Genomic DNA, 24,206 nt, shown 5'->3' with positions numbered 1-24,206 from the left:
CTGTAGAGAGTTCAGCTAGAAGAAGTTACATTGTAGAGAGTTCAGCTACAAAGAAACTACCATGTAGAGAGCTCAGCAGCAAACAAATCACGCCGTAGAGAATTCAGCTACAAACAAATCACCCTGTAGAAAGATCAGCTAGAAGAAGTTACCTTGTAGAGAGTTCATGATCAGCTACAAACAAATCACCCTGTAGAGGGTTCAGCTACAAACAAGTCACCCTGTAGAGAGTTCAGCTAGAAGAAGTTACATTGTAGAGAGTTCAGCTACAAAGAAACCACCATGTAAGAGAGTTAGCTGCAAACAAATCACCTGTAGAGAGTTCAGCTAGGAACAAGTCATCCTATAGAGAGTTCAGCTAGAAGAAGTTACATTGTAAAGAGTTCAGCTACAAAGAAACTACCATGTAGAGAGTTCAGCTGCAAACAAATCACCCTGTAGAAAGAAGAAGTTACCTTGTAGAGAGTTCAGCTACAAACAAATCACCATGTAGAGAGTTCAGCTAGAAACAAGTCACCCTGTAGAGAGATCAGCTAGAAACAAGTCACCTGTAGAGAGTTCAGCTAGACGAAGTTACATTGTAGAGAGTTCAGCTACAAAGAAACTACCATGTAGAGAGCTCAGCAGCAAACAAATCACGCTGTAGAGAATTCAGCTACAAACAAATCACCCTGTAGAAAGATCAGCTAGAAGAAGTTACCTTGTAGAGAGTTCAGCTACAAACAAATCACCCTGTAGAGAGTTCAGCTAGAAGAAGTTACATCGTAGAGAGTTCAGCTACAAAGAAACTACCATGTAGAGAGTTCAGCTGCAAACAAATTGCCCTGTAGAGAATTCAGCTACAGACAAATCACCTTCTAGAAAGACCAGCTAGAAGAAGTTACCTTGTAGAGAGTTCAGCTACAAACAAATCACCCTGTAGAGAGTTCAGCTAGAAACAAGTCACCCTGTAGAGAGATCAGCTAGAAACAAGTCACCATGTAGAGAGTTCAGCTAGAAGAAGTTACATTGTAGAGAGTTCAGCTACAAAGAAACTACCATGTACAGAGTTCAGCTGCAAACAAATTGCCCTGTAGAGAGATCAGCTAGAAGAAGTTACATCTAGAGAGTTCAGCTACAAAGAAACTACCATGTAGAGAGTTCAGCTGCAAACAAATTGCCCTGTAGAGAATTCAGCTACAAACAAATCACCCTGTAGAGAGTTCAGCTAGAAACAAGTCACCCTGTAGAGAGATCAGCTAGAAACAAGTCACCATGTAGAGAGTTCAGCTAGAAGAAGTTACATTGTAGAGAGTTCAGCTACAAAGAAACTACCATGTACAGAGTTCAGCTGCAAACAAATTGCCCTGTAGAGAGATCAGCTAGAAGAAGTTACATCTAGAGAGTTCAGCTACAAAGAAACTACCATGTAGAGAGTTCAGCTGCAAACAAATTGCCCTGTAGAGAATTCAGCTACAAACAAATCACCCTGTAGAGAGTTCAGCTAGAAACAAGTCACCCTGTAGAGAGTTCAGCTAGAAGAAGTTACATTGTAGAGAGTTCAGCTACAAAGAAACTACCATGTAGAGAGTTCAGCTGCAAACAAATTGCCCTGTAGAGAATTCAGCTACAGACAAATCACCTTCTAGAAAGACCAGCTAGAAGAAGTTACCTTGTAGAGAGTTCAGCTACAAACAAATCACCCTGTAGAGAGTTCAGCTAGAAACAAGTCACCCTGTAGAGAGATCAGCTAGAAACAAGTCACCATGTAGAGAGTTCAGCTAGAAGAAGTTACATTGTAGAGAGTTCAGCTACAAAGAAACTACCATGTACAGAGTTCAGCTGCAAACAAATTGCCCTGTAGAGAGATCAGCTAGAAGAAGTTACATCTAGAGAGTTCAGCTACAAAGAAACTACCATGTAGAGAGTTCAGCTGCAAACAAATTGCCCTGTAGAGAATTCAGCTACAAACAAATCACCCTGTAGAGAGTTCAGCTAGAAACAAGTCACCCTGTAGAGAGTTCAGCTAGAAGAAGTTAGATTGTAGAGAGTTCAGCTACAAAGAAACTACCATGTACAGAGTTCAGCTGCAAACAAATTGCCCTGTACAGAATTCAGCTACAAAGAAATCACCCTGTAGAAAGATCAGCTAGAAGAAGTTACCTTGTAGAGAGTTCAGCTAGAAACAAATCACCCTGTAGAGAGTTCAGCTAGAAACAAGTCACCATGTAGAGAGTTCAGCTAGAAGAAGTTACATTGTAGAGAGTTCAGCTATAAAGAAACTACCATGTAGAGAGTTCAGCTGCAAACAAATTGCCCTGTAGAGAATTCAGTTACAAACAAATCACCCTGTAAAGAGTTCAGCTAGAAACAAGTCACCCTGTAGAGAGTTCAGCTAGAAGAAGTTAGATTGTAGAGAGTTCAGCTACAAAGAAACTACCATGTAGAGAGTTCAGCTGCAAACAAATTGCCCTGTAGAAAATTCAGCTACAAACAAATCACCCTGTAGAAAGATCAGCTAGAAGAAGTTACCTTGTAGAGAGTTCAGCTAGAAACAAATCATCCTGTAGAGAGTTCAGCTAGAAACAAGTCACCCTGTAGAGAGATCAGCTAGAAACAAGCCACCCGTAGAGAGTTCAGCTAGAAGAAGTTACATTGTAGAGAGTTCAGCAGTTTAGCTGCAAACAAATCGCCCTGTAGAGAATTCAGCTACAAACAAATTACCCTGTAGAAAGATCAGCTAGAAGAAGTTACCTTGTAGAGAGTTCAGCTACAAACAAATCACCCTGTAGAGAGTTCAGCTACAAACAAGTCATCCGGTAGAGAGATCAGCTAGAAGGATCACCTTGCAGAGAGGTCAGCTACAAAGAAATCACCCTACTTCATCTTTTCTTCTTCCTGTAGTAAAGAAAAAATGACAGGTTAAAATCCCTAAAGCCGGCCATAGGCCGGCTTTGGGGTATACAAATACAAAAAGAAGTGAAATCTAATCCAAAACAGCCAAGCTGTAAAAAAAGAGTGCGGCCCTGAGAAAGGCTATGGTGAAAAAAGATGTGAAATCCAAGGTGGCGGCCAAGAAATGGCTGTGATGGTAGGTTAACGGTAAAAATTTTAATAACAACAATTCAGGTGAATTTGGTGCCGCTTGGTCTTGGCACAAAATTCACCTGAATTGTCGTTATTAAAATTTTTACCATTAACCTACCATCACAGCCATTTCTTGGCCGCCACCTTGGATTTCACATCTTTTTTCACCATAGCCTTTCTCAGGGCCGCACTCTTTTTTTACAGCTTGGCTGTTTTGGATTAGATATATATATAATGCATATATTTATTACATGTCAATTAATCCCCACAGGATAAGTTGCAGCTGATCTCACTACTGGGTGACTTGAAATGTAGCTGAACTCCCTACAGGGTGATTTGCTTGTACGTAGATGAACTCTTTACAGTATTCTCTCTACAGGGTGACTTGACTCTAGCTGAACTCTCTGCAGGGTTATCTGTTTGTAGTTGAACTCTCTACAAGGTAACTTCTTCTAGCTGATCTGTCTACAGGGTGACTTGTTTCTAGCTGGTCTCTCTACAGGGCGATTTGTTTGTAGCTGATGAATTCTCTACAGTGTGATTTGTTTGCAGCTGAACTCTCTACATGGTGGTTTTTTTGTAGCTGAACTCTCTAAAAGGTGACTTCTTCTAGTTGAACTCTCTACAGGGTGATCTTTTCATACCTGAACTCTCTACAGGATGATTTGCTTGCAGCTGAACTCTCTACATGATGATTTCTTTGTAGCTGAACTCTCTACAGGGTGAATTGCTTGTAGCTGAACTCTCTATAGGGTGATCTATTCATAGCTGATCTCTCTACAGAGTGATCTGTTACTAGCTGAACTTTCTACAAGGTACAGTATCTTCTTCGAGGTGATCTCTCTACAGCATGAATTGTTTGTATCTGAATTCTCTACAAGGTAATCCTTCTAGCTGATCTCTCTACAGGATGACTTGTTTCTAGCTGAACTCTCTAAAGGGTGATTTATTTGCAACTTCTTCTAGCTGATCTCTATACAGGGTGACTTGTCTCTAACTGAACTCTCTACGGGATGATCTGTTTGTAGCTGAACTCTCTACAGGGTGATTTGTTTGCAGCTGAACTCTTTACATGATGGTTTCTTTGTAGCTGAATTCTCTACAAGGTAACTTTTTCTAGCTGATCTCTCTACAGGATAACTTGTTTATAGCTGATCTCTCTACAGCGTGAATTTTTTGTATCTGAACTCTCTACAAGGTGATCCTTCTAGCTGATCTCTCTACAGGGTGACTTGTTTCTAGCTGAACTCTCTAAAGGGTGATTTATTTGCAGCTGAACTCTCTACATGACGGTTTCTTTGTACCTGAACTCTCTACAAGGTAATTTCTTCTAGCTGATCTCTGTACAGGGTGACTTGTTTCTAACTGAACTCTGTACAGGGTGATCTGTTCATAGCTGAACTCTCTACAGTGTGATTTGTTTGCAACTGAACTCTCTACATGATGGTTTCTTTGTAGCTGAATTCTCTACAAGGTAACTTCTTCTAGCTGATCTCTCTACAGAATGACTTGCTTGTAGCTGAACTATCTGCAGGGTGATTCTTTGTAGCTGAACTCTCTACAAGGTGACCCTTCTAGCTGATCTCTCTACAGGATGACTTGTTTCTAGCTGAACTCTCTAAAGGGTGATTTATTTGCAGCTGAACTCTCTACATGATGGTTTCTTTGTAGCTGAACCCTCTACAAGGTAGCTTCTTCTAGCTGATCTCTGTACAGGGTGACTTGTTTCTAACTGAACTCTCTAAAGGGTGATATGTTTGCAGCTGAACTCTCTACATGATGGTTTCTTTGTAGCTGGACTCTCTACAAGGTAACTTCTTCTAGCTGATCTGTCTACAGGGTGATTTGTTTCTAGCTGATCTCTATACAGGGTGATTTGTTTGTACCTGAACTCTCTACAGAATAATTTGTTTGCAGCTGAACTCTCTACATGGTGGTTTCTTTGTAGCTGAACTCTCTACAAGGTGACTTCTTCTAGCTGAACTCTCTACAGGGTGATCTTTTCGTAGCTGAACTCTCTACAGGGTGATTTGTCTGCAGCTGAACTCTCTACATTTGTAGCTGAACTCTCTACAAGGTAAATTCTTTTCCTAGCTGATCTCTCTACAGGGTGAATTGTTTGCAGCTGAACTCTCTACAAGGTGACTTCTTCTAGCTGGTCTCTCTACAGGGTGGCTTGTTTCTAGCTGAATTGTCTATAAAATTAACTGTTTGTAGCTGAACTTCCTACAGAATAACTTGCAATGTAATATAATTCTTTAATGGAGTAAGTTATAAACGTAGCCGAATGCTCTATTAGGGTGACTGTTCTATTAGAGTATCTCGATCTCGCATTTGCTACACGTAGTTGGGTTTCGAATCATACCTCAGTGGTTTGTACTCCGATTTATCTGTACTACTGCAAGGACTTTCTATGATGATTATTCCAGCTACACACCGATTTTCAGCTCATTGCTCTTAGCGGTTTGCCTGGTAGGCGTGAAAACTAATAGTTTTTTTATTCATAAAAATCGATTGCGTATTGTGACACAGGTTGGGTTTTGTGTCATATCTCCATGGTCTTTATCTCGATTCTTTTCAAACCACAAAAAGGCACTCCTACGATGGTTACTCCATCTACATAGCAATTTTCAGCTCATTCCTTCAAGGGGTTTACCCTGTGGGCGTGACAGACCTTCGACCTTATTTTACGCGAATAATCGATCATAACTCCGTGAATGTTCATCGGATTCCTACCAAACGTGGTACTGAGATCCGCCTTAATGAGCCCTTCAAGTGTGCCAAATTTCAGCCCGATTGGAGCACAAATTCGTGTTTTATGGCGGATTTTGCGAAGTGTGCGAAATGAAGAAATAGAAGAAGAAAAAACGAAGAAATTAAAACGAAATTTTGTTCGCTCGTATCTCGGAAATGGCTGAAGCGATTTTCTTCAAATTTGGTATGTAGACTCCCCTAACTGGCCGGCACTTCTCGAGCAAATTTGGTTCCAATCGGATTAGGGATCACAGAGCTACATAGGTGTGAAAATTGCGTTTTCTTACTTCCTGTTAATATACTCACGGTGTGGCGCGCCAGCTTCTTGGGCCGCACGACACACTATCGTGTGTCTTGATTCACCTCTCATCTGTTGATAAAATGATAATCTTTTATTGGCATATATAGAATTGCCATAGCATATGAAAACCTTCATGTATTTTTGTTTATTGATGTTGTTTATTAGCAAGTAGCAAAATAATAATTATGCTGACTATCATATTCTTTTAATCACCATAACCACTTTTTGCTTATCATTTTCAAAAGTAATTGCTGTACAGTTTAAACAAGTGACTTGACGTCTGGCATCAGTCTTATGCTCAGCGTGATCTTCTGTAAATTATAAAGATTACTTATAAGCATTTTAATGTTTGTAAAACTATGTGTGTCTTATATACATTTTCGTCCCCACAGATGAAGAATGAGGCAAAGTGATCGATGTACTTGAGGTATGTACATTCTACACTGTGTTTTTATTGGTTTAAAGTTTGTATACCACCTATACGTTCTTCGATTGATATATAACATACTCTGAAATTGCTTACTAAGGGTAGTTGCCAGAACGGGTTTGGACCATTGCTGTCTTTGAACCTGAATGGTTATATGCTTAGTAAGTTATATTCTATAAACTACAGCTACCGTAATGATGGTAACTTATCACCACATTTTGTTGTAAAATACAGGTGGTATACAAAGACTTTAGATATAATTACACATTTATCAAGTAGTATCAATCTGGTATATAACTACATACACAGTATTACTACATTGTTTCTTTCTCCACAGATCATCCTTAGCTAGTAGGTTTTAGATGTTTCTATGGGGTGCACTTTTAATAAGGTATGTTCTACCATGTTTTATCAGTCTAAAGTTTTTGTACAGCTTATACTTTCTTATACCGTACTTCCAAATTGCTTACTAAGGGTAGTTACCAGTACGGGTCTGGACCATTGCTGTCTTTGAATCTGTGAATGGCTATATGTTTAGTAAGAAATATTCTAAACTACAGCTACCATAATGATGGTAACTTATCACCACATTTTGTAGTAAAATACAGGTGGTATACAAAGACTTTAGATATAATTATGCAAGTAGTATCAATCTGGCATATCAAGACACACGGTAGTGTGTCGTGCGGCCCAAGAAGCCGGCGCGTAACACCCGTGAGTATATTGACAGGAAGAAAGAAAACGCAATTTTCTCACCTCCGTACCTCTGTGTTTCCTTGATGAAACAAGACGATTTTTGCTGTGGACATGCCCTCCAACTGCAGCATTCCACATTCCAAATTTGAGCGAAATCGCTTCGCGCGTTCCCGAGATATGCGACTTCAAACATTGGCTCAGTTTCTTCGTTTTGTTTTTTTTTCTTCTTATTTTTCTTTTTCTTGTCGCACACTTACAAAAACTGCTATAAAACTCGAACGCCATATCCGATTGTCTTGAAATTTGGTACACAGAAGGGGGATATAAAGGCGCATCTCGGTACCAACTTTGGCTGGAATACGATAAACAGGCAAAGCGTTATGAGCGATTATTCACGAAAAATAACACCAATATGTTGTCACGCCTACAGGGTAAACCGCGTATGGGAAGAAGCTGAAAATCGGTGGGTGAATAGGTTAACTATTGAACCTCAAACCTTTTGTGGTTTGAAAGAAATCGAGCTAAAAAACAGGAAGATACAACGAAAAAACCAACAGTGTGTAACAATTATGCAATAGAGATTAGCTAATAAAAAAAAACGACTGCTTGCCACGCCTCCAGATAAACCGCTTGGGGTAATGCTTTGAAAATGGTTGTACAGATGGAGTAATCATCTTAGAAAGGCTCATCAATGGTGTAGAAGAATCAGACTTAAAGCCACGGAGTTATAACACGAAATCCAACTTGGTGCAGCAAGTGCGAGATCGAGATACTCTAATAGAGCAGTCATCCTAATAGAGCAGTCACCCTGAAGAGAATTCAAGAGATCAGCTAGAAACAAGAAACCTGTATAGAGATCAGCTACACACAAGTCACCCTGTAGAGAGATCAGCTAGAAGAAGTTACCTTGTAGGGAGTTCATGCAACTATGGAAAGGGATAGTTCAGCTAGAAAAAATCACCTTGTAGAGTTCAGCTACAAAGAAACCACCATGTAGAGAGTTCAGCTACAAACAAATCGCCCTGTGGAGAGATCAATAGAAGAAGTTACCTTGCAGAGAGTTCAGCTACAAAGAAACCATCATGTAGAGAGTTCAGCTACAAACAAATCTCCCTGTAGAGAGATTAACTAGAAGAAGTTACCTTGTAGAGAGTTCAGCTACAAAGAAACCATCATGTAGAGAGTTCAGCTACAAACAAATCTCCCTGTAGAGAGATCAGCTAGAAGAAGTTACCTTGTAGAGAGTTCAGCTTCAAACAAATCACCATGTAGAAAGATCAGCTAGAAGAGGTCACCTTGTAGAGAGTTCAGTTACAAAGAAACCACCATGTAGAGAGCTCAGCTACAAACTAGTGACTTTGTAGAGACATCAGCTAGAAGAAGTTACCTTGTAGAGAGTTCAGCTACAAAGAAACCATTCTTTAAAGAGCTCAGCTGCAAACAAATCACCTGTACAGAATTCAGCTACAAACAAATCACCCTATAGAGAAATCAGCTAGAAGAAATTACTTTGTAGAGAGTTCAGCTACAAAGAAACCACCATGTAGAGAGTTCAGCTGCAAAGACATCACCCTGTATAAAATTCTGCCACAAGCAAATTGCCCTGTAGAAAGATCAGTTAGAAGAAGTTACTTTGTAGATAGTTCAGCTACAAACAGATCTCCCTGTAGAGAGATCAGCTAGAAGAAATTACCTTGTAGAGAGTTCAGCTACAAAGAAACCACCATGTAGAGAGTTCAGCTGCAAAGAAATCACCTTGTAGAAAATTCTGGGGTACTGATGAAAGCCGGAATGGAACGGAACGGAATGGAATCGATCGGGGCGCGCACCAAGTTTAAAATCGTTTGAAACAGATTGTGCACTATTTCCAACTGTCACACAACAACTAGAATCAGTTTGTTTCTGTTTATAGGGATGCTAGTAATCGTTCGACTCGAAAGTTCTATTAAATGCCCACCACGTGGCAAGGTGTGTGTAAATAAAATCCATCCAGTTTAGTTTAATCCTGATGTAGAAGTACTTCCTTACCATTCCAACAGGTAAACTACTGTAGTATTTTCATGTTGTAGCAGTATTCAAGCCTTTTTGTACAAGTGTCGCTGGTTTTCTGAAGCAACTATAATTCTACCATTATATTGGCAGCGATTTACGAGAGTTAGCAAACTGCAGTATGTTATTATATTAACAGTGCTTACAAAATATAGGTTAACAGCTTAGCTAAATGATCACTGTTCAGCTTAGACGATTGTACAACGCATTCTTGCAGTGGGCATTAAATAGAACCGTCGAGCAATGTTTTCTAGCATGTCTATAGCAGAAGCGAACTAATTCTAACACAATTCTAGTTATTGTGTGAAAGTTGGAAACAGTGCACAATCTGTTTAAAACGACTTTTTAACTTGGCGCACGCCCCCTATTGGTTCCATTCCGTTCCGTTCCATTCCGGCTTTCATCAGTACCCAAAATTCTGCCAGAAACAAATTGCCCTGTAGAAAGATCAGTTAGAAGAAGTTACCTTTTAGAGAGTTTAGCTACAAAGAAACCATTCTGTAAAGAGCTCAGCTGCAAACAAATCACCTGTACAGAATTCAGCTACAAACAAATCACCCTGTAGAGAGATCAGCTAGAAGAAGTTAACTTGTAGAGAGTTCAGCTACAAAGAAACCATCATTTAGAAAGATCAGCTTCAAACAAATCACCTGTAGAGAGTTCAGCTACAAACAAATCTCCCTGTAGAGAGATCAGCTAGAAGAAGTTACCTTGTAGAGAGTGAAGCTACAAACAAATCATCCTATTGAAAGATCAGCTAGAAGAAGTCACCTTGTAGAAAGTTCAGTTACAAAGAAACCACCATGTAGAGAGTTCAGCTACAAACTAGCCACCTTGTAGAGACATCAGCTAGAAAAGTTACCTTGTAGAGAGTTCAGCTACAAACAAATCTCCCTGTAGAGAGATCAGCTAGAAGAAATTACCTTGTAGAGAGTTCAGTTACAAAGAAACCATTCTGTAAGAGCTCAGCTGCAAACAAGTCACCTGTACAGAATTCAGCTTCAAACAAATCACCCTATAGAGAGATCAGCTAGAAGATATTACCTTGTAGATAGTTCAGCTACAAACAAATCACCCTGTAGAAAGATCAGTTAGAAGAAGTTACCTTTTAGAGAGTTCAGCTACAAAGAAATCATTCTGTAAAGAGCTCAGCTGCAAACAAATCACCTGTACAGAATTCAGATCACCTGTAGAGAGTTCAGCTACAAACAAATCTCCCTGTAGAGAGATCAGCTAGAAGAAGTTACCTTGTAGAGAGTGAAGCTACAAACAAATCACCCTATTGAAAGATCAGCTAGAAGAAGTCACCTTGTAGAAAGTTCAGTTACAAAGAAACCACCATGTAGAGAGTTCAGCTACAAACTATAGTCACCTTGTAGAGACATCAGCTAGAAAAGTTACCTTGTAGAGAGTTCAGCTACAAAGAAACCATTCTGTAAAGAGCTCAGCTGCAAACAAATCACCTGTACAGAATTCAGCTACAAGCAAATCAGCCTGTAGAGAGATCAGCTAAAAGAAATTACCTTGTAGATAGTTCAGCTACAAACAAATCACCCTGTAGAAAGATCAGTTAGAAGAAGTTACTTTGTAGAGAGTTCAGCTACAAAGAATCCGCAAAGAGCTCAGCTGCAAACAAATCACCTGTACAGAATTCAGCTACAAACAAATCACCCTGTAGAGAGAGATCAGCTAGAAGAAGTTACCTTGTAGATAGTTCAGCTACAAACAAATCTCCCTGTAGAGAGATCAGCTAGAAGAAATTACCTTGTAGAGAGTTCAGCTACAAAGAAACCATCATGTAGAGAGTTCAGCTGCAAAGAAATCACCACTGCCCAAATTTCAAGGCAATAGCTCTTTCCAATCTGAAGTTATCAATTGTCAAAGTTGGCAAATTGGATGTGTGGAAGGCCCCTTTTCGCAAATCCGGTCACATATGTATTATATGTGACCGGATTTGCGAAAAAGGGTCTTCCACACACATCCAATTCTATGAACGTGAATGACCATACCTTTGTGCTCAAAGAAGATACTAACCTGAAATTTTGTTCATGTATTAACCTATGTTGTTACTCATCACTGTCCAAATTTCAAGGCAATACTATTTTCCTATCTGACATTATGAACTGCCAAAGTTCGTAAATTGGATGTGTGTGGAAGACCCCTTTTCGCAAATCCGGTCACATATATATAATTTGTACATTTACTGATAAAATATTTAAAGTACATCTACTTCATCTTTTCTTCTTCCTGTAGTAAAGAAAAAAAACATAGGTTAAAAAAGTCCCAGTGCTGGCCATAGGCCGGCTTTGGGGTATACAAATACAAAAAGAAATGAAATCTAATCCAAAACAGCCAAGCTGTAAAAAAAGTGTGCGGCCCTCAGAAAGGCTATGGTGAAAAAAGATGTGAAATCCAAGGTGGCGGCCAAGAAATGGCTGTGATGGTAGGTTAATGGTAAAAATTTTAATAACGACAATTCAGGTGAATTTTTGTGCTGCTTCACAAAATTTACCTGAATTGTCATTATTAAAATTTTTACCATTAACCTACCATCACAGCCATTTCTTGGCTGCCACCTTGGATTTCACATCTTTTTTCACCATAGGCGGCCAAGAAATGGCTGTGATGGTAGGTTAATGGTAAAGATTTTAATAACGACAATTCAGGTGAATTTTTGTGCTGCTTCACAAAATTTACCTGAATTGTCATTATTAAAATTTTTACCATTAACCTACCATCACAGCCATTTCTTGGCTGCCACCTTGGATTTCACATCTTTTTTCACCATAGCCTTTCTGAGGGCCGCACACCTTTTTTACAGCTTGGCTGTTTTGGATTAGATAACTACATACACAGTATTACTACACTCTTTCTTTCTCCACAGATCATCCTTAATATAGGTTTTAGATGTTGTTATGGGATGCACCTTTAATAAGATATGTTCTACCATGTTTAAGATTTTACACCATGCACTTACATTATTTCTAATACCATGCACACGCCTACTAAGAGCATAGTTGTTAGAACAGATTTTCTTTGACCTGTCAGTACACTTGGTAACACAACAGGATTTCAACTGCATATCCCTTTATATAAGGCCATGAATGGCTGATAAAAATCTTTGCTGCTCTTGATGTTATTATGCACATAGCAGACTTTTGGCATTTGTACATAACAATATATAGCATGCACTGATTTGTTATTACTGAATACGTGCATTATGTTACTACATTTTTCTTCCTTTGCAGATCAAGTTGGTTGGAGATGTTTGGACGGATAAACCATATCTGTGATGTTTCCTCTTGTGTTATTTTGCCTTTTTTTCCAAAGATTTTAGGCTTTCTTAAGTACAGTGCTTGATTGTCCATTTAAAACCCTCAGTAACGTATTCGGTGGGGTTGAACAAGGCTTATTGTGCCAATGCCATTTACTTGTCATATTTCATTGATCAGGAGGTATTTCAGCACTCAAGGACGCTGTTTTTACCACTGGGCTCACGTGCTTGCTTCCAACCTCCTCTGTGGTGTTCGCCTTGGTGGTGTTGCAGGGATGTCAGTGGAGTTTTTGAGATACGATCAAGCCAAGGCTTTGTTACATAAATGAATGGGCTTTGATTATCTGAACTTGTCTTGGTTGGATAATCAAGGGAGCATTGTTGGATCAAGCTTACCATCAACATTATAGTTAACAATTATTGTCCTTCACAGTGTATGGTATGTAGAAGCTTTGGCTTGGCGTCAAGCATAATACTGAGGTAGAGTGTTATGCCAGCATATAATCGGTGGATAGCTACGTCAAACTATGGAGTCTTGAAAATAGGTCGACAGTCCTTAATAGAGCATAGGGTACATATCAGCATTGAAACCGGGTCACATTTTGTCCAGGTCTGACCCCCTTTGCAAATTATCCGGGTTAGATCTCACGTGTGAAGAAAATTAATTAGTTGGGACAATACGGAAGTGTATAAATGTGTCATAGTCAAGCCCAGCTTCTTTCGTGAGCCACGCCCACTTATTGGATGACTGCAGCCATACGTTAAGCCATGCCTAGTTATCGGTGGTATTGAGTCTGTAGGTATGCACAAATCTGTATGTTGAGCCACGCCGACTAATTGCCATACGAGACATGGTCTAGCTTTGCATCAGGCCAGCTTTTCGTGACACTTTGACATTGGGAATACGTTGTAATTATGGTCTGTTAGGTATGCTGAAGTCACACCCACTTACAGGAAACATGTCTTGAAGACACGGGTGTGGCTTACTTTCTGCAAACTTATGTGGAACCATGCCGAATAATACCTGCTTAGTTTTATAATTATAGCTACTCTCGTACATATGTAACGGACTAGTTGAGTACTCAAAGTGTAGCCCTCAATCCAGGTCTGCGGGTCAGCAATAGTAACCCGGTTTCAATGCTGGTACGTATAGAAGATTTGCTCATCAGTTAAACTGTTGTTCAGTCTTAAATTAGCTATTGCTGAAAACGTGCAGTTTGTGCTAGTTATGAACGTGAAAAGTGATGTTGCCGCAGGCCTGTTTATGCATTGTAGACTGGCATGATCAGCTTTGCCAAAAGGTATCCATACATACAACGGATTGTTATACATTAATTAGCTATAGTTTGTATAGAAGCCTTATTCGAGTAGCATGTGGTCATAGCAGACAATTTATGGGCAAGAGTGGATAGCCTCGTAGGGTTTCATTGCTCTAGACGCTTCAGTCTTCAGTGAATATAATGCGCTTACAAGGATTGTCACTGAATACATGATCGTCTCGAGGCCATCTATAGCCATTAGAGATGCGCCTTGTCTATTTAGTCTCAAGGCACCTAAAATGCTGTGATTTCAAGTCACCCAGCAGAGAGATCAGCTGCAAGCACGTTATCCTGTAGGAAACAATTGGCATTTAATAATTATATAATTTGTATAATTACTGATGAAATTTAAGCATTAAAAATCTGTTTTAAATCTTGATTATGATTACATCTTTTTTCTTCCTGTGGCAAAGAAAAAAAGATAAGTTAAAAACCCCCAAAGCTGGCCATAGGCTGGCTTTGGGGGTATACAAATATGTACAAAAAGAAGTGATATCTAAACTAAAACAGCCTAGCTGTAAAAAAAAGAGTACGGCCCCCCAAAAGGCTATGGTGAAAAAAGATGTGAAATCCAAGGTGGCAGCCAAGAAATAGCTGTTATGCAGGGCCGGCGGAAGTAGTCCGGTTGCTCCGGTTTTGGCCGGACCAATTTTTGAGAACTGAATAAAAAAAAAATTGAGAATAAAAAAATTCATATGACGTTGCAGTAAAACCAGCACATCCGCCACCAATCTTTGTGTTTCCTAAGCGGGATTTCGGTAAGAAGAAGGTTGTGCAGTGATCTTGCCAAGCTGATTGGTAGTCCGGTTGCTCCGGTTTTGGCCGGACCAATTTTTGAGAACTGAATAAAAAAATTTTGAGAATAAAAAAATTCATATGACGTTGCAGTAAAACCAGCACATCCGCCACCAATCTTTGTGTTTCCTAAGCGGGATTTCGGTAAGAAGAAGGTTGTGCAGCGATCTTGCCGAGCTGATTGGTTAGTAAATGTGACCAAATTGTACCCAGATTGCATTACATGAAGGTTAAAATTCTAAATTTTCCTGGGGGGGCATGCCCCCAGACCCCCCTAGATTAGGCGTGCTTCGCACGCAATGGATACTCTACTATAAGTGCTTCACTTGGCCGGACCAAATCTAATTTGCTTCCTCCGGCCCTGTGATGGTAGCTTAATGGTAAAAAATTTAATAATGACAATTCAGGTGAATTTGGTGTTGCTTGGTCTTGGCACAAAATTCACCTGAATTGTCGTTATTAAAACTTTTACCATTAACCTACCATCACAGCCATTTCTTGGCCGCCACCTTGGATTTCACATCTTTTTCACCGTAGCCTTTTTGGGGGCCGTACTCTTTTTTTACAGCTTGGTTATTTTGGTTTAGATTATATACTTTTGATATAACTTACATACTACAATTCTCTCCAGCAATTACTTCCTTGTCTTTTAAAGATTTTGGATTTGTATAACATAAGCAACAAATATTGTGGGTTTAAAATACTGTAAAGCTGGGTTGTTAATTGCATGTGCTTATAATTTTTCGGAGACAACTTTTTGTAAAATTCATACTATCTGTTAGGCACATATACCTAATGAATAATTGTGGCGAGTGTAACACGGAATCACTCTGTTGTGAGAGTAGTTAATAGTTTGTGCCAGTTGCCACGCCAGTGTGTAAGGATATTTTGACTCCATTTCTGGGTGAAATCCTTTGTTATCACTATCCAGATGGAGATCCAGATGGCTGATTTGCTGTATACATAGCAAAGGGAGACCTCAAGGGAGACGTAAGCACTTGAGGAGACATTACTTTTGCCTTATTGTCACATTTTGGCCATGTGTGCTTATCATCCATAGTTAATTACAAGAAATGTGTATGCACTTAACAAATAATATGCGCTTAATAGATACATGCGCTTAACAACCCGACTCTATGGTATAAGAAGATAATATTACTGAAAGAGTGAAGTAACACAAGTAATGTCATAAGGAGCATAGTTCCCACAATCTGTTTACTCTTATCTCACAATAATTAACACCACTGTACGAGGGACTACTTCAGCATAGTGTGGAATTACACCCTAACAGTGCCTATTAAACAACTCCTATTAGGACAAAGTTTTACAAAACACCTTTGGGTGTGCCTAAACACTCTATGGATGTACACAAGCACCTTTTGAGGTGTGGGTGTACATGTAACGCCTCCAGTGGGGTGTAATGAAACACCCCATTTTTTACAGTGTAGGATATATCTATATATAAAGCTGAAAAGCCATCCGTCCGTCTGTCTGTCTGTCTGTCATGCCGATTACTTTCCTGCGACTTCACATATCAACACATCATATGCCCAACACGAAGCGCTCATCATCAACCTATTTCAAGTTTGTTAACGTGAGTTCACACGTGCTTTTGTTTGTTCTCTGCAGCAGGTTGAAGGCAAAGATGTAGAGAAAATTTGAGCAACATTCCTTTGAAAACCACAGCACAAACTGTTCAAGTGGTAGAATCCCTGTCTAGCGTGCATGTAAGAGGTCGTGGGTTTGAATCCATGTAGTAGCACATATTTTTATTCTTAGCAGTAGTTACAGTACCCTTTTCTGCACACCTTTTTAGATCATAGTATCTTGGCACAAAAAGTATATGTCGATCTGGAATTTTAGTGAAATTAAATGCCCATAATCTGGTAACTCGAGCATTATTGTAGTAAATCAATACACGCTTTTGTTTGTTCTTTACAGGGTGATGAAGGCACTGACGTAGGGAAGGATCACTGAAAAGTTTAGCTACATTCCTGTCAAAACTGCAGACAAACAACTGTGGTGATTTGCGCACCTCCCTTAACCATAAGTCTTGCATAACCACTGAACCTGTGAAGCACCTCAAGCTACCATTCCAACTTCGATTCTGATAACTCCATATTGCCCTGATATTGTTGTGTACAATTCGCAAGCCCATTCTGTTGCTATGTTGGAATTGACCTGTTGACTAGACTGTGTCCATCATTTAGAATGAGCAAGAAATAGAAAGCAATCGAAAGTTGAATATTTACAATTATTGGAAGAATTTGTCAGATTAAATATCTCCAGTTACTATGAAACTATCAAAATTTCAACACTTGGCCACTGCCAACCAGGAAACTACCTTAAGTTCATCAAAATTTTCCAATGTTACTATAACAATCTCCAAATCTACTGTAAGGAAATATTTAAATGATGCTTCCTACCAAAGTATTCAAAGTATTCTAGCCTCTGAGAGGATATTTTTGGCTAGAAATAATAAAGAGTGGTTGGATGTGACTAGTTTACAATAAACCAGATTCCACTATTGTTACATAAACACAAATGTTACATACCTGTAGCAGGAGTTGATAATGAACTGTAAGCTTCAGCAATGACAATAACAATGAATGATGATTGGGCTTGTCCTAATAATACTAGAGGAACAATTACTGAACCATCTGACTCTGCCACTAATAAGCTAGAAGAACTGAACTCCACTGTGGTCACTATTTCAAAAATAATATGAACATAATAGCATTGAAGGGTGCACTTTATAAAATTACAGGAGAAATATTCAAAGTACTATCAGCATTGAAATTACAAATTTGCACAAATAACCACAGCAAAACTGTCTTATTTGATGAGGTCCCCTGTCTAAGCCAGCAAACCTGATAATCTGCCATTTAATGCATGCACAAATAGTGCAGCTACCTGCTTATTGTGCTTCCACAGAAAATCTTTATCTTGGCTGCTCTATTGGAATATCTAATACATCTCTATTATATTATGATATTTCAACCTACAGTGACTGTTCTATTAGAGTATATCATTTTTTCCCTTTACAAGCAGCTATAAATCTGCAGATTTATAGACAATTATTTCAATCTGCATCATGTCAAATGAGCAGAGTTTCAGCTTCTCTAGTATTCAATGTACAAATATTGTTCCTAATAATTATGCTGGCATTATGCTCAATGCTTTTGCCTACCTATTATGCACCTAATTGTGTGGTACATTTGGTGCAGGTTTAGTATAAGCTACAACTTTGTAAATGAAGTGTTTGCACATTGATATACTTAAGATTATGAAACAACTCTAACTTCAACTACTTATCTACCAATATAATAATACTTACTCCCTAGTCATGCCTAATATCTCATTTATGTGGGTGGGAGGGTGAGTAGACTTTGTCTTACCTTTTCAGTTTTCTGCTGTCTACTCACCTTAAAGTGACTGTTTTATTAGAGTATCTTGATCTACACCTGCTCTTAACATGTACAGCAAGAAACTAGCTAATATTGCTGAGCACGTGTGAGTGTCTTGTTTACTACTTGTTCTTCCCATAACAATTAGCTATGCATTGCTGATATTTTATTGCATCTGACTGTTCTATTAGAGTATCTCAATCTTTTGTGCAATTTTATTTCCACTTCACAAAAATTGCACTTATTATCCCAGCATTTTGCTCATTGCTTTTACCCACCAATTTTTGCCAAAAATTTTGCTGGTGAAATCGACGTGTCCCTCATAATATATGTGATATGTTGGAATGTAAATAGTATTGCTGAGTTAAGACCCTAAAAATTATAAAGGGGGTAGATTTTTTTACACGGTAATGTTTACAAAAGATATGCTTATAAGTATAGCAAGTGATAGCAAATAGTAGGCTCCCTGCAGCTGGGGGAGGGGGGAGCATAACTACAGTTGGAATTATTGATTTTGGTGTGTGCCAATATGTGACCCGGTCTGACAAAATGGGGCTTATAGCCCATCAAATTAATTTCAAAGTTTGAAATTTTATACCCTCTTCTGTGGACATGATAACTATTTAAAATTTTTGTCTCTTATGTAGAATTTTATGAAGATTTTACTGAAACTTACAGATTTGTTATAGTTTACCCTATAGCACAGAAATGGAGATACACATTATTAAGCAAACACATGTATTTTCTGGCTATAAGCCCCATTTTGTCAGACTTGGTCACAACATGAGATATGCTATATAAGTAATTAACTATGGAATATTAATAATATAGTAATCCCCAATATTTTTTAAACTTGGGAAAATTTATTAGGTTGTGTCAAGAGTTAATAATATGTTAGGGAGAGTATCAGACTCTACTATACCCAATGAAAAATGAGCTCGTAAAGTAGCCCGCCCACATTTGTGTCTTCTCGTAAATCTGACCGTTGTTGATTGCACAGATTTAACCACCTTGCTAGTTTGGTTGGGTGGTCCGCATTGAATCCCTATGGCTATAATCCCATCTAGACATGTCACTTTCACTATCAGAACTGTCAAGGCATGGAATGGCTACCATCAAATTAAGACATCACGCATGTAAGTGTCAAACCAGAGGAGGTAGAACATGACATCACGATAATTGCGTGATGTATTCGTACTCTACATTTTGCCATAGGGTTTATTTAGCTCTGGTAAACCATGAAGTTTAGTGCTGTATTTATTTTTGGAAATTGCATGTATCTCACTAGTGTAGAAATCCTTTTATTTTCTAAGTACCGGTAAGCCCCAACGATATTACGGTGAATTTTGCAATAGCGCATTATTTAGAATAAATTCTGATCATAATTTCAGGTACCTGTGTTACTGTTCGCTGTATTCTTAGTCACTAGTAGTAAATGCAATCGACGTGGGTCACATTAGTTTTTTTCATCATGCAATTATCATTGGAAATTATGCAAAACCACATGTACATATATGCATTGTGACATCATGTCCTACCCCTCTGGTGTCAAACTATGCTATACCCTGTCAAAAATGAGCCCATAAAGTCCTATGGCATTGTTCAAACAACTTGGTGATTAGTGTTGATTGGTGACTAATTATAATTACAGTGGGGACATTGAGCAACTGAAGTTACAGAGTAAAAGAACAGTGCATGTACTTGAGAAACGTCCCTACACCATTATAATAAACTCTTGGTTACGTTTAGTATAGAGGTTATGGGAAGGAATTTATCAAGTACAACAGTATATCTTTGCCTGTGAATCGAGAATTGGCAATAAATTTATACTGGTCACACTGAAGTAATTTATCAAAGTCACAATACTAATGCTGTACTTGATGCATGAAAAACTAATACTGAAAATATAAGCCAATAGTTAGTATTTTTCAAAAGATGTAGTAGCATTGAAACAAGCTGCAAATTCACAGCAGGAAATAGTCAAGCCAACACTTTTGTGTTAAATTCTTTCCCCATAAATTTTCTTTTTCTTTTATTGATAAGCACAACGTTACATTCATTTGTAACACTGAGATATCATCCTTTTAATACTGAATAAATGTTTGGTCATAACACAGGAAAAGCATTTTGAGGAATGTCAAGGTGGGGTTTAATCTACGGAATGAGGCGGAATGGAATCAGGGGCTAAACTACAGAACCACAGAACGGAACACTTTTAAAAATCAAGATTGTAACTTACTATTGCTGAATAGTTAATGTATGCCATTGCAAATTCTTAGCGGCATCTCTGGTGATCAAAGAAATGGATTGAAATAACAAAGGATCGATTGTGGGTTTAGTTGTCATTAGTAACGAAATATTAATTGTGGGATCAAGACACACAGTAGTGTGTCGTGCGGCCAAGAAAGCCGGTGACCACACCGTGAGTATATTTACAGGAAGAAAGAAACAGCTTTTTCACGCATGCATAGCTCCATGGCCTCTTCTCCAAAGCACACTATTTTTGCATTATAGCTGTCCCCCAGGTAGGGTACGCCACACAGCAAATTAGATTAAATTCGCAACAGCCATTTGCGAGATATGGGCGTCCAAAATTTCGTTTTAATTTCTTCGTTTTTTTCTTATTATGCCGTACGGGGGGTTACGGGGGCTTCGATTTCTTTTCGCACACTTTGCAAAAATTGCTATAAAATGCAAACGTGTAACTCGATTACCTCGATCTTTGGCACAAATTAAGAACGTGTAACGGTGGATTCACGTACCAAGTTTGTTGTAAGTCTGAGTAGTATTCAAGGAGTTATGGACGTTTATTCACGTAAAAACAGATCAAACTTCTGTCACGGCTACAGGGTAAACCAAGCATAGAAATAACTTGAAAATTGGTGTGTAGATAGGCTGATCATCGTAGCAGTGCCTTTTGATAGTTTGAATAGCAATAGAGTTACAGCAACAAAGTTATAAAGGAAAAACTAAGCAAGTGTAAAATCACGGGATCGAGATACTCTAATAGAGCAGTCACCACGGGGTAAAAAAGGTGAGCAAAAAATGTCGAAAAAAACAACTTACCAGAGTTCGAACCAGGGACCTCCATACCTAACACCTCCATCCTTAACCACTGAACCACTGCTACCTTGACTGGTCACCTTACTTAATTTCTGCTTTATAAATGAAATTTCTAGTTGAAATCTGCTTATAGTCAAACGTTTGTAATTTCATAGATTTACCAATAGAAGTTCTAGACTGTTCTAGAACATTCTATGTATGTTCTATTAGAAGTCCTCAAAAAAAATGTGCACTCTATTATTAGAGTATTACAATAATATTATCAAATATTGAATTAAATCATGCAATGAAATACATTTATAAGTCTGTCTTCAATAATCATCATTGTATCTACATAGAAAAGAAGAAATGTGAGTAAAGACAAACCTCAAAGTCAGCCATAGGCTGGTTTTGGGGCCTTGTAAAGTACAAAAAGGAGTGAAATCCACACAAAAACAGCCAAGCTGTGAAAAAATGGTGCGGCCTTAAAAAGCCTGGGTGAAAAAAGTTGTGAAATCAAAGGTGGCGGCCAAGAAATGGCTGCAATGATGTTAATGCTAAAAATTTTAATAATGGCTGTGTGCATTGTTAAAATCTATTAGCATTAACATCATTGCAGCCATTTCTTGGCCGCTACCTTTGATTTCACAACTTTTTTCACCCAGGCTTTTTAAGGCCGCACTATTTTTTCACAGCTTGGCTGTTTTTGTGTGGATTAGCTTTCTTAGTAATGTTTTACCTCGTGATGTCAAGCAAGAAGCTTCCATTCACTTAACACATGACAAGGCAAGTCTAGTTACATGTTAGGTGTTAGTTGTTTCTGCTGACTTTGACATCTGAGCTGATGACTACTATGGTCACATTTTATTATAGCTGATGTCACAATTAGAAAGAGGAAAGCAGCTGGCCTATTCAGTTAGAAGGAGGTTATGAAACTAAGGAAATTTGTATAGTGTGTGAGAAACAGATATGCAGCCATATCAATGACAGAATGTGGCAATCAATGAAATGCAGAATTGAAACACTGCCAGTAGACATTATAAGTATTGTCAGTAGTGTGTTGAAAGAACTTTCTGCGGCTGCCACTAATAAATCACAGAAATAAATGCTAGTCTTAAATCCAATATTCTTATTGAGACCAATAGTAGAATTTCAGCAGGGGCTCTGGGGATGCAACCCCCAAAAGCTGTAGGATTTTTGCAATTTAAAGGCTTTAAAATTGCATAAAATTGCTGTTTAAAACATGGAAATGCTAGAACTAACAATGCCAATCTATACTGCAACTGTTTCCCAAGAGTTTCAAAAATTTATCCTGGGATCCAGGATTTCCTCTGCATTCCAACCATCACTTTTCAGTATAATTTCTCATGCTTCAGTAAGAGCCATTTTAGCTGATGAACATAACCTTATGGGCAACAATGGCTTGGCAAAAAGGATCATCCTGATAATCATTGTGCTGACGAATGGAAGGCCCAGTTGCATGATTATAAGCATCTAGATTTTAAAATAGTCCCTTTGTAGTTGTAAAATGAGAGAAGCTAAAGCAATGTTATCATATCTCAACAATGGAATAGACTCTGACAAGCACCGATCATATGCATGTAGATATTGCATCAAAGGTGTAATGATAAACATTGTGAATATTTAGTCAGTGGAATTTCCATCCTGGTGAGAGCAGGAATAAATCACATAGCTATACATATTACGCAGCCTTCTCCTGTACAATAACTATAAATCATTTTTTGTTAGACATTGCATAAGGAAACTGGGAAAAGTGACTGACATTAACCTCAGGGTTATGAAAATTTTGTTGGTCTAGCTACTGGACTTTTTAAAACAGTATCAATTACATTTTAAAAGACAAAACTACACAGAAAACAAATACTTAAAAAGAATAAATTAGTCCATTAAATGAGACTCCACTCTTACCAGATCCATTGGAGGTGGAACTCTGTCAAAGTGACTGGATGATGATCGAGCACCACAAATACAGGCAATAGCAGAGCACCGCAAGGAAAATGAAAGACAGTAACGAAGCCAAACCAGAATAACTGTCTTACCACTTGATGAGATATAAAAGATAGGGCTTCATGAGCCAGTCCTCCAATAGTGGAAAAAAATCATGTTCAACTTCACAGATACATTGGCCATAAGCATGTCATTTGATGTTCTCGTGCAGCAGACAGTGAGGAGCTCTTATTGGAAGCAGCATAAGGATTGAAAACCCTGACATCAATAAAGCATTTCTCTGACTGACCACCCCAGAAACCATTCATTGCTACATCCAGACGAGCACCATCCTGAGTCATCAAAGTAGAGAGGGAGTACTCATCTGGATTAGTGACAGGTTACGCACTTAATGCAGCCAAGAACTCAAAAAGACTTTCCAAAACAAATATTTGGTTTGTAATACTACATAGTCAGGGTTGTAAGCCTTTAAAAAAGGCCTTTTTGTGCACTTTTGGATAAAAGCATGAAACTTGGCAAAACGTTCGTGTGTATTACCTGTTTTTATAGTGTATTTCGTTATATTACTTAGTTACCACAAAAGTAATAATATTATGTAATGCGCTACATAAGTAACGTTTACTCCCAACACTGCTAATAATTATGTTGGAAATACAAATCTGCACTATGTATAAGTGCCATACTGCATGGTGTGCATGGGTGGGAGAAAATAAGGCTACTTTTTGCTCTTATACTGTAAATGGCTATAACGTTGTTATAGTAAAAGCTATGGACTTTCTTTAAATGTTAGTGTACTCTTCAGAGCAAGCGCATTAATTTGACACCAAGTTTGTGAATTTTGAACCATTTATAGGTGAGACATGTAGGATACTGTTCTAATTAGAGCACTGGTGTATCATGTGTGATGTGTCTTTTGTTAATGATGTTGATTAGTTCTCGCATGACGCTGCGAGCTACTGCAGAACCCTAGATAGTAGTGACTTTAATACTATCCTAACCCACCAACTGGTTCCCCAGTGCCGGCAAGAGGCACCCAGAAAGGTTACGTGTTACTTGCCTAAGTGTTGTTTTTGCTGCCATTTCTCCCCAGTGGATCGATCAGTATGAC

The 24,206-nt window shown here is 38.5% G+C and overlaps 1 protein-coding gene across 1 annotated transcript in view; it reads right to left on the bottom strand.

Annotated features, from left to right (window-relative positions):
- The window catches only part of LOC136257354 (uncharacterized), a 98,061-nt gene that overhangs the window by 26,761 nt on the left and 47,094 nt on the right, over window positions 1-24,206 (bottom strand). Inside the window, exon 3 of the mRNA XM_066050520.1 lies at window positions 17,237-17,389. Within this exon, the coding sequence (XP_065906592.1) occupies window positions 17,237-17,389 (153 nt within the window). The remainder of the gene's footprint in view (window positions 1-17,236; window positions 17,390-24,206) is intronic.

The sequence above is a fragment of the Dysidea avara genome, chromosome 6 (genome assembly GCF_963678975.1).
Source record: "Dysidea avara chromosome 6, odDysAvar1.4, whole genome shotgun sequence".
NCBI lineage: Eukaryota > Metazoa > Porifera > Demospongiae > Dictyoceratida > Dysideidae > Dysidea > Dysidea avara.
The sequence above is the reverse complement of the archived record's forward strand: the minus strand, read 5'-3'. Positions and strand labels throughout refer to the sequence as shown.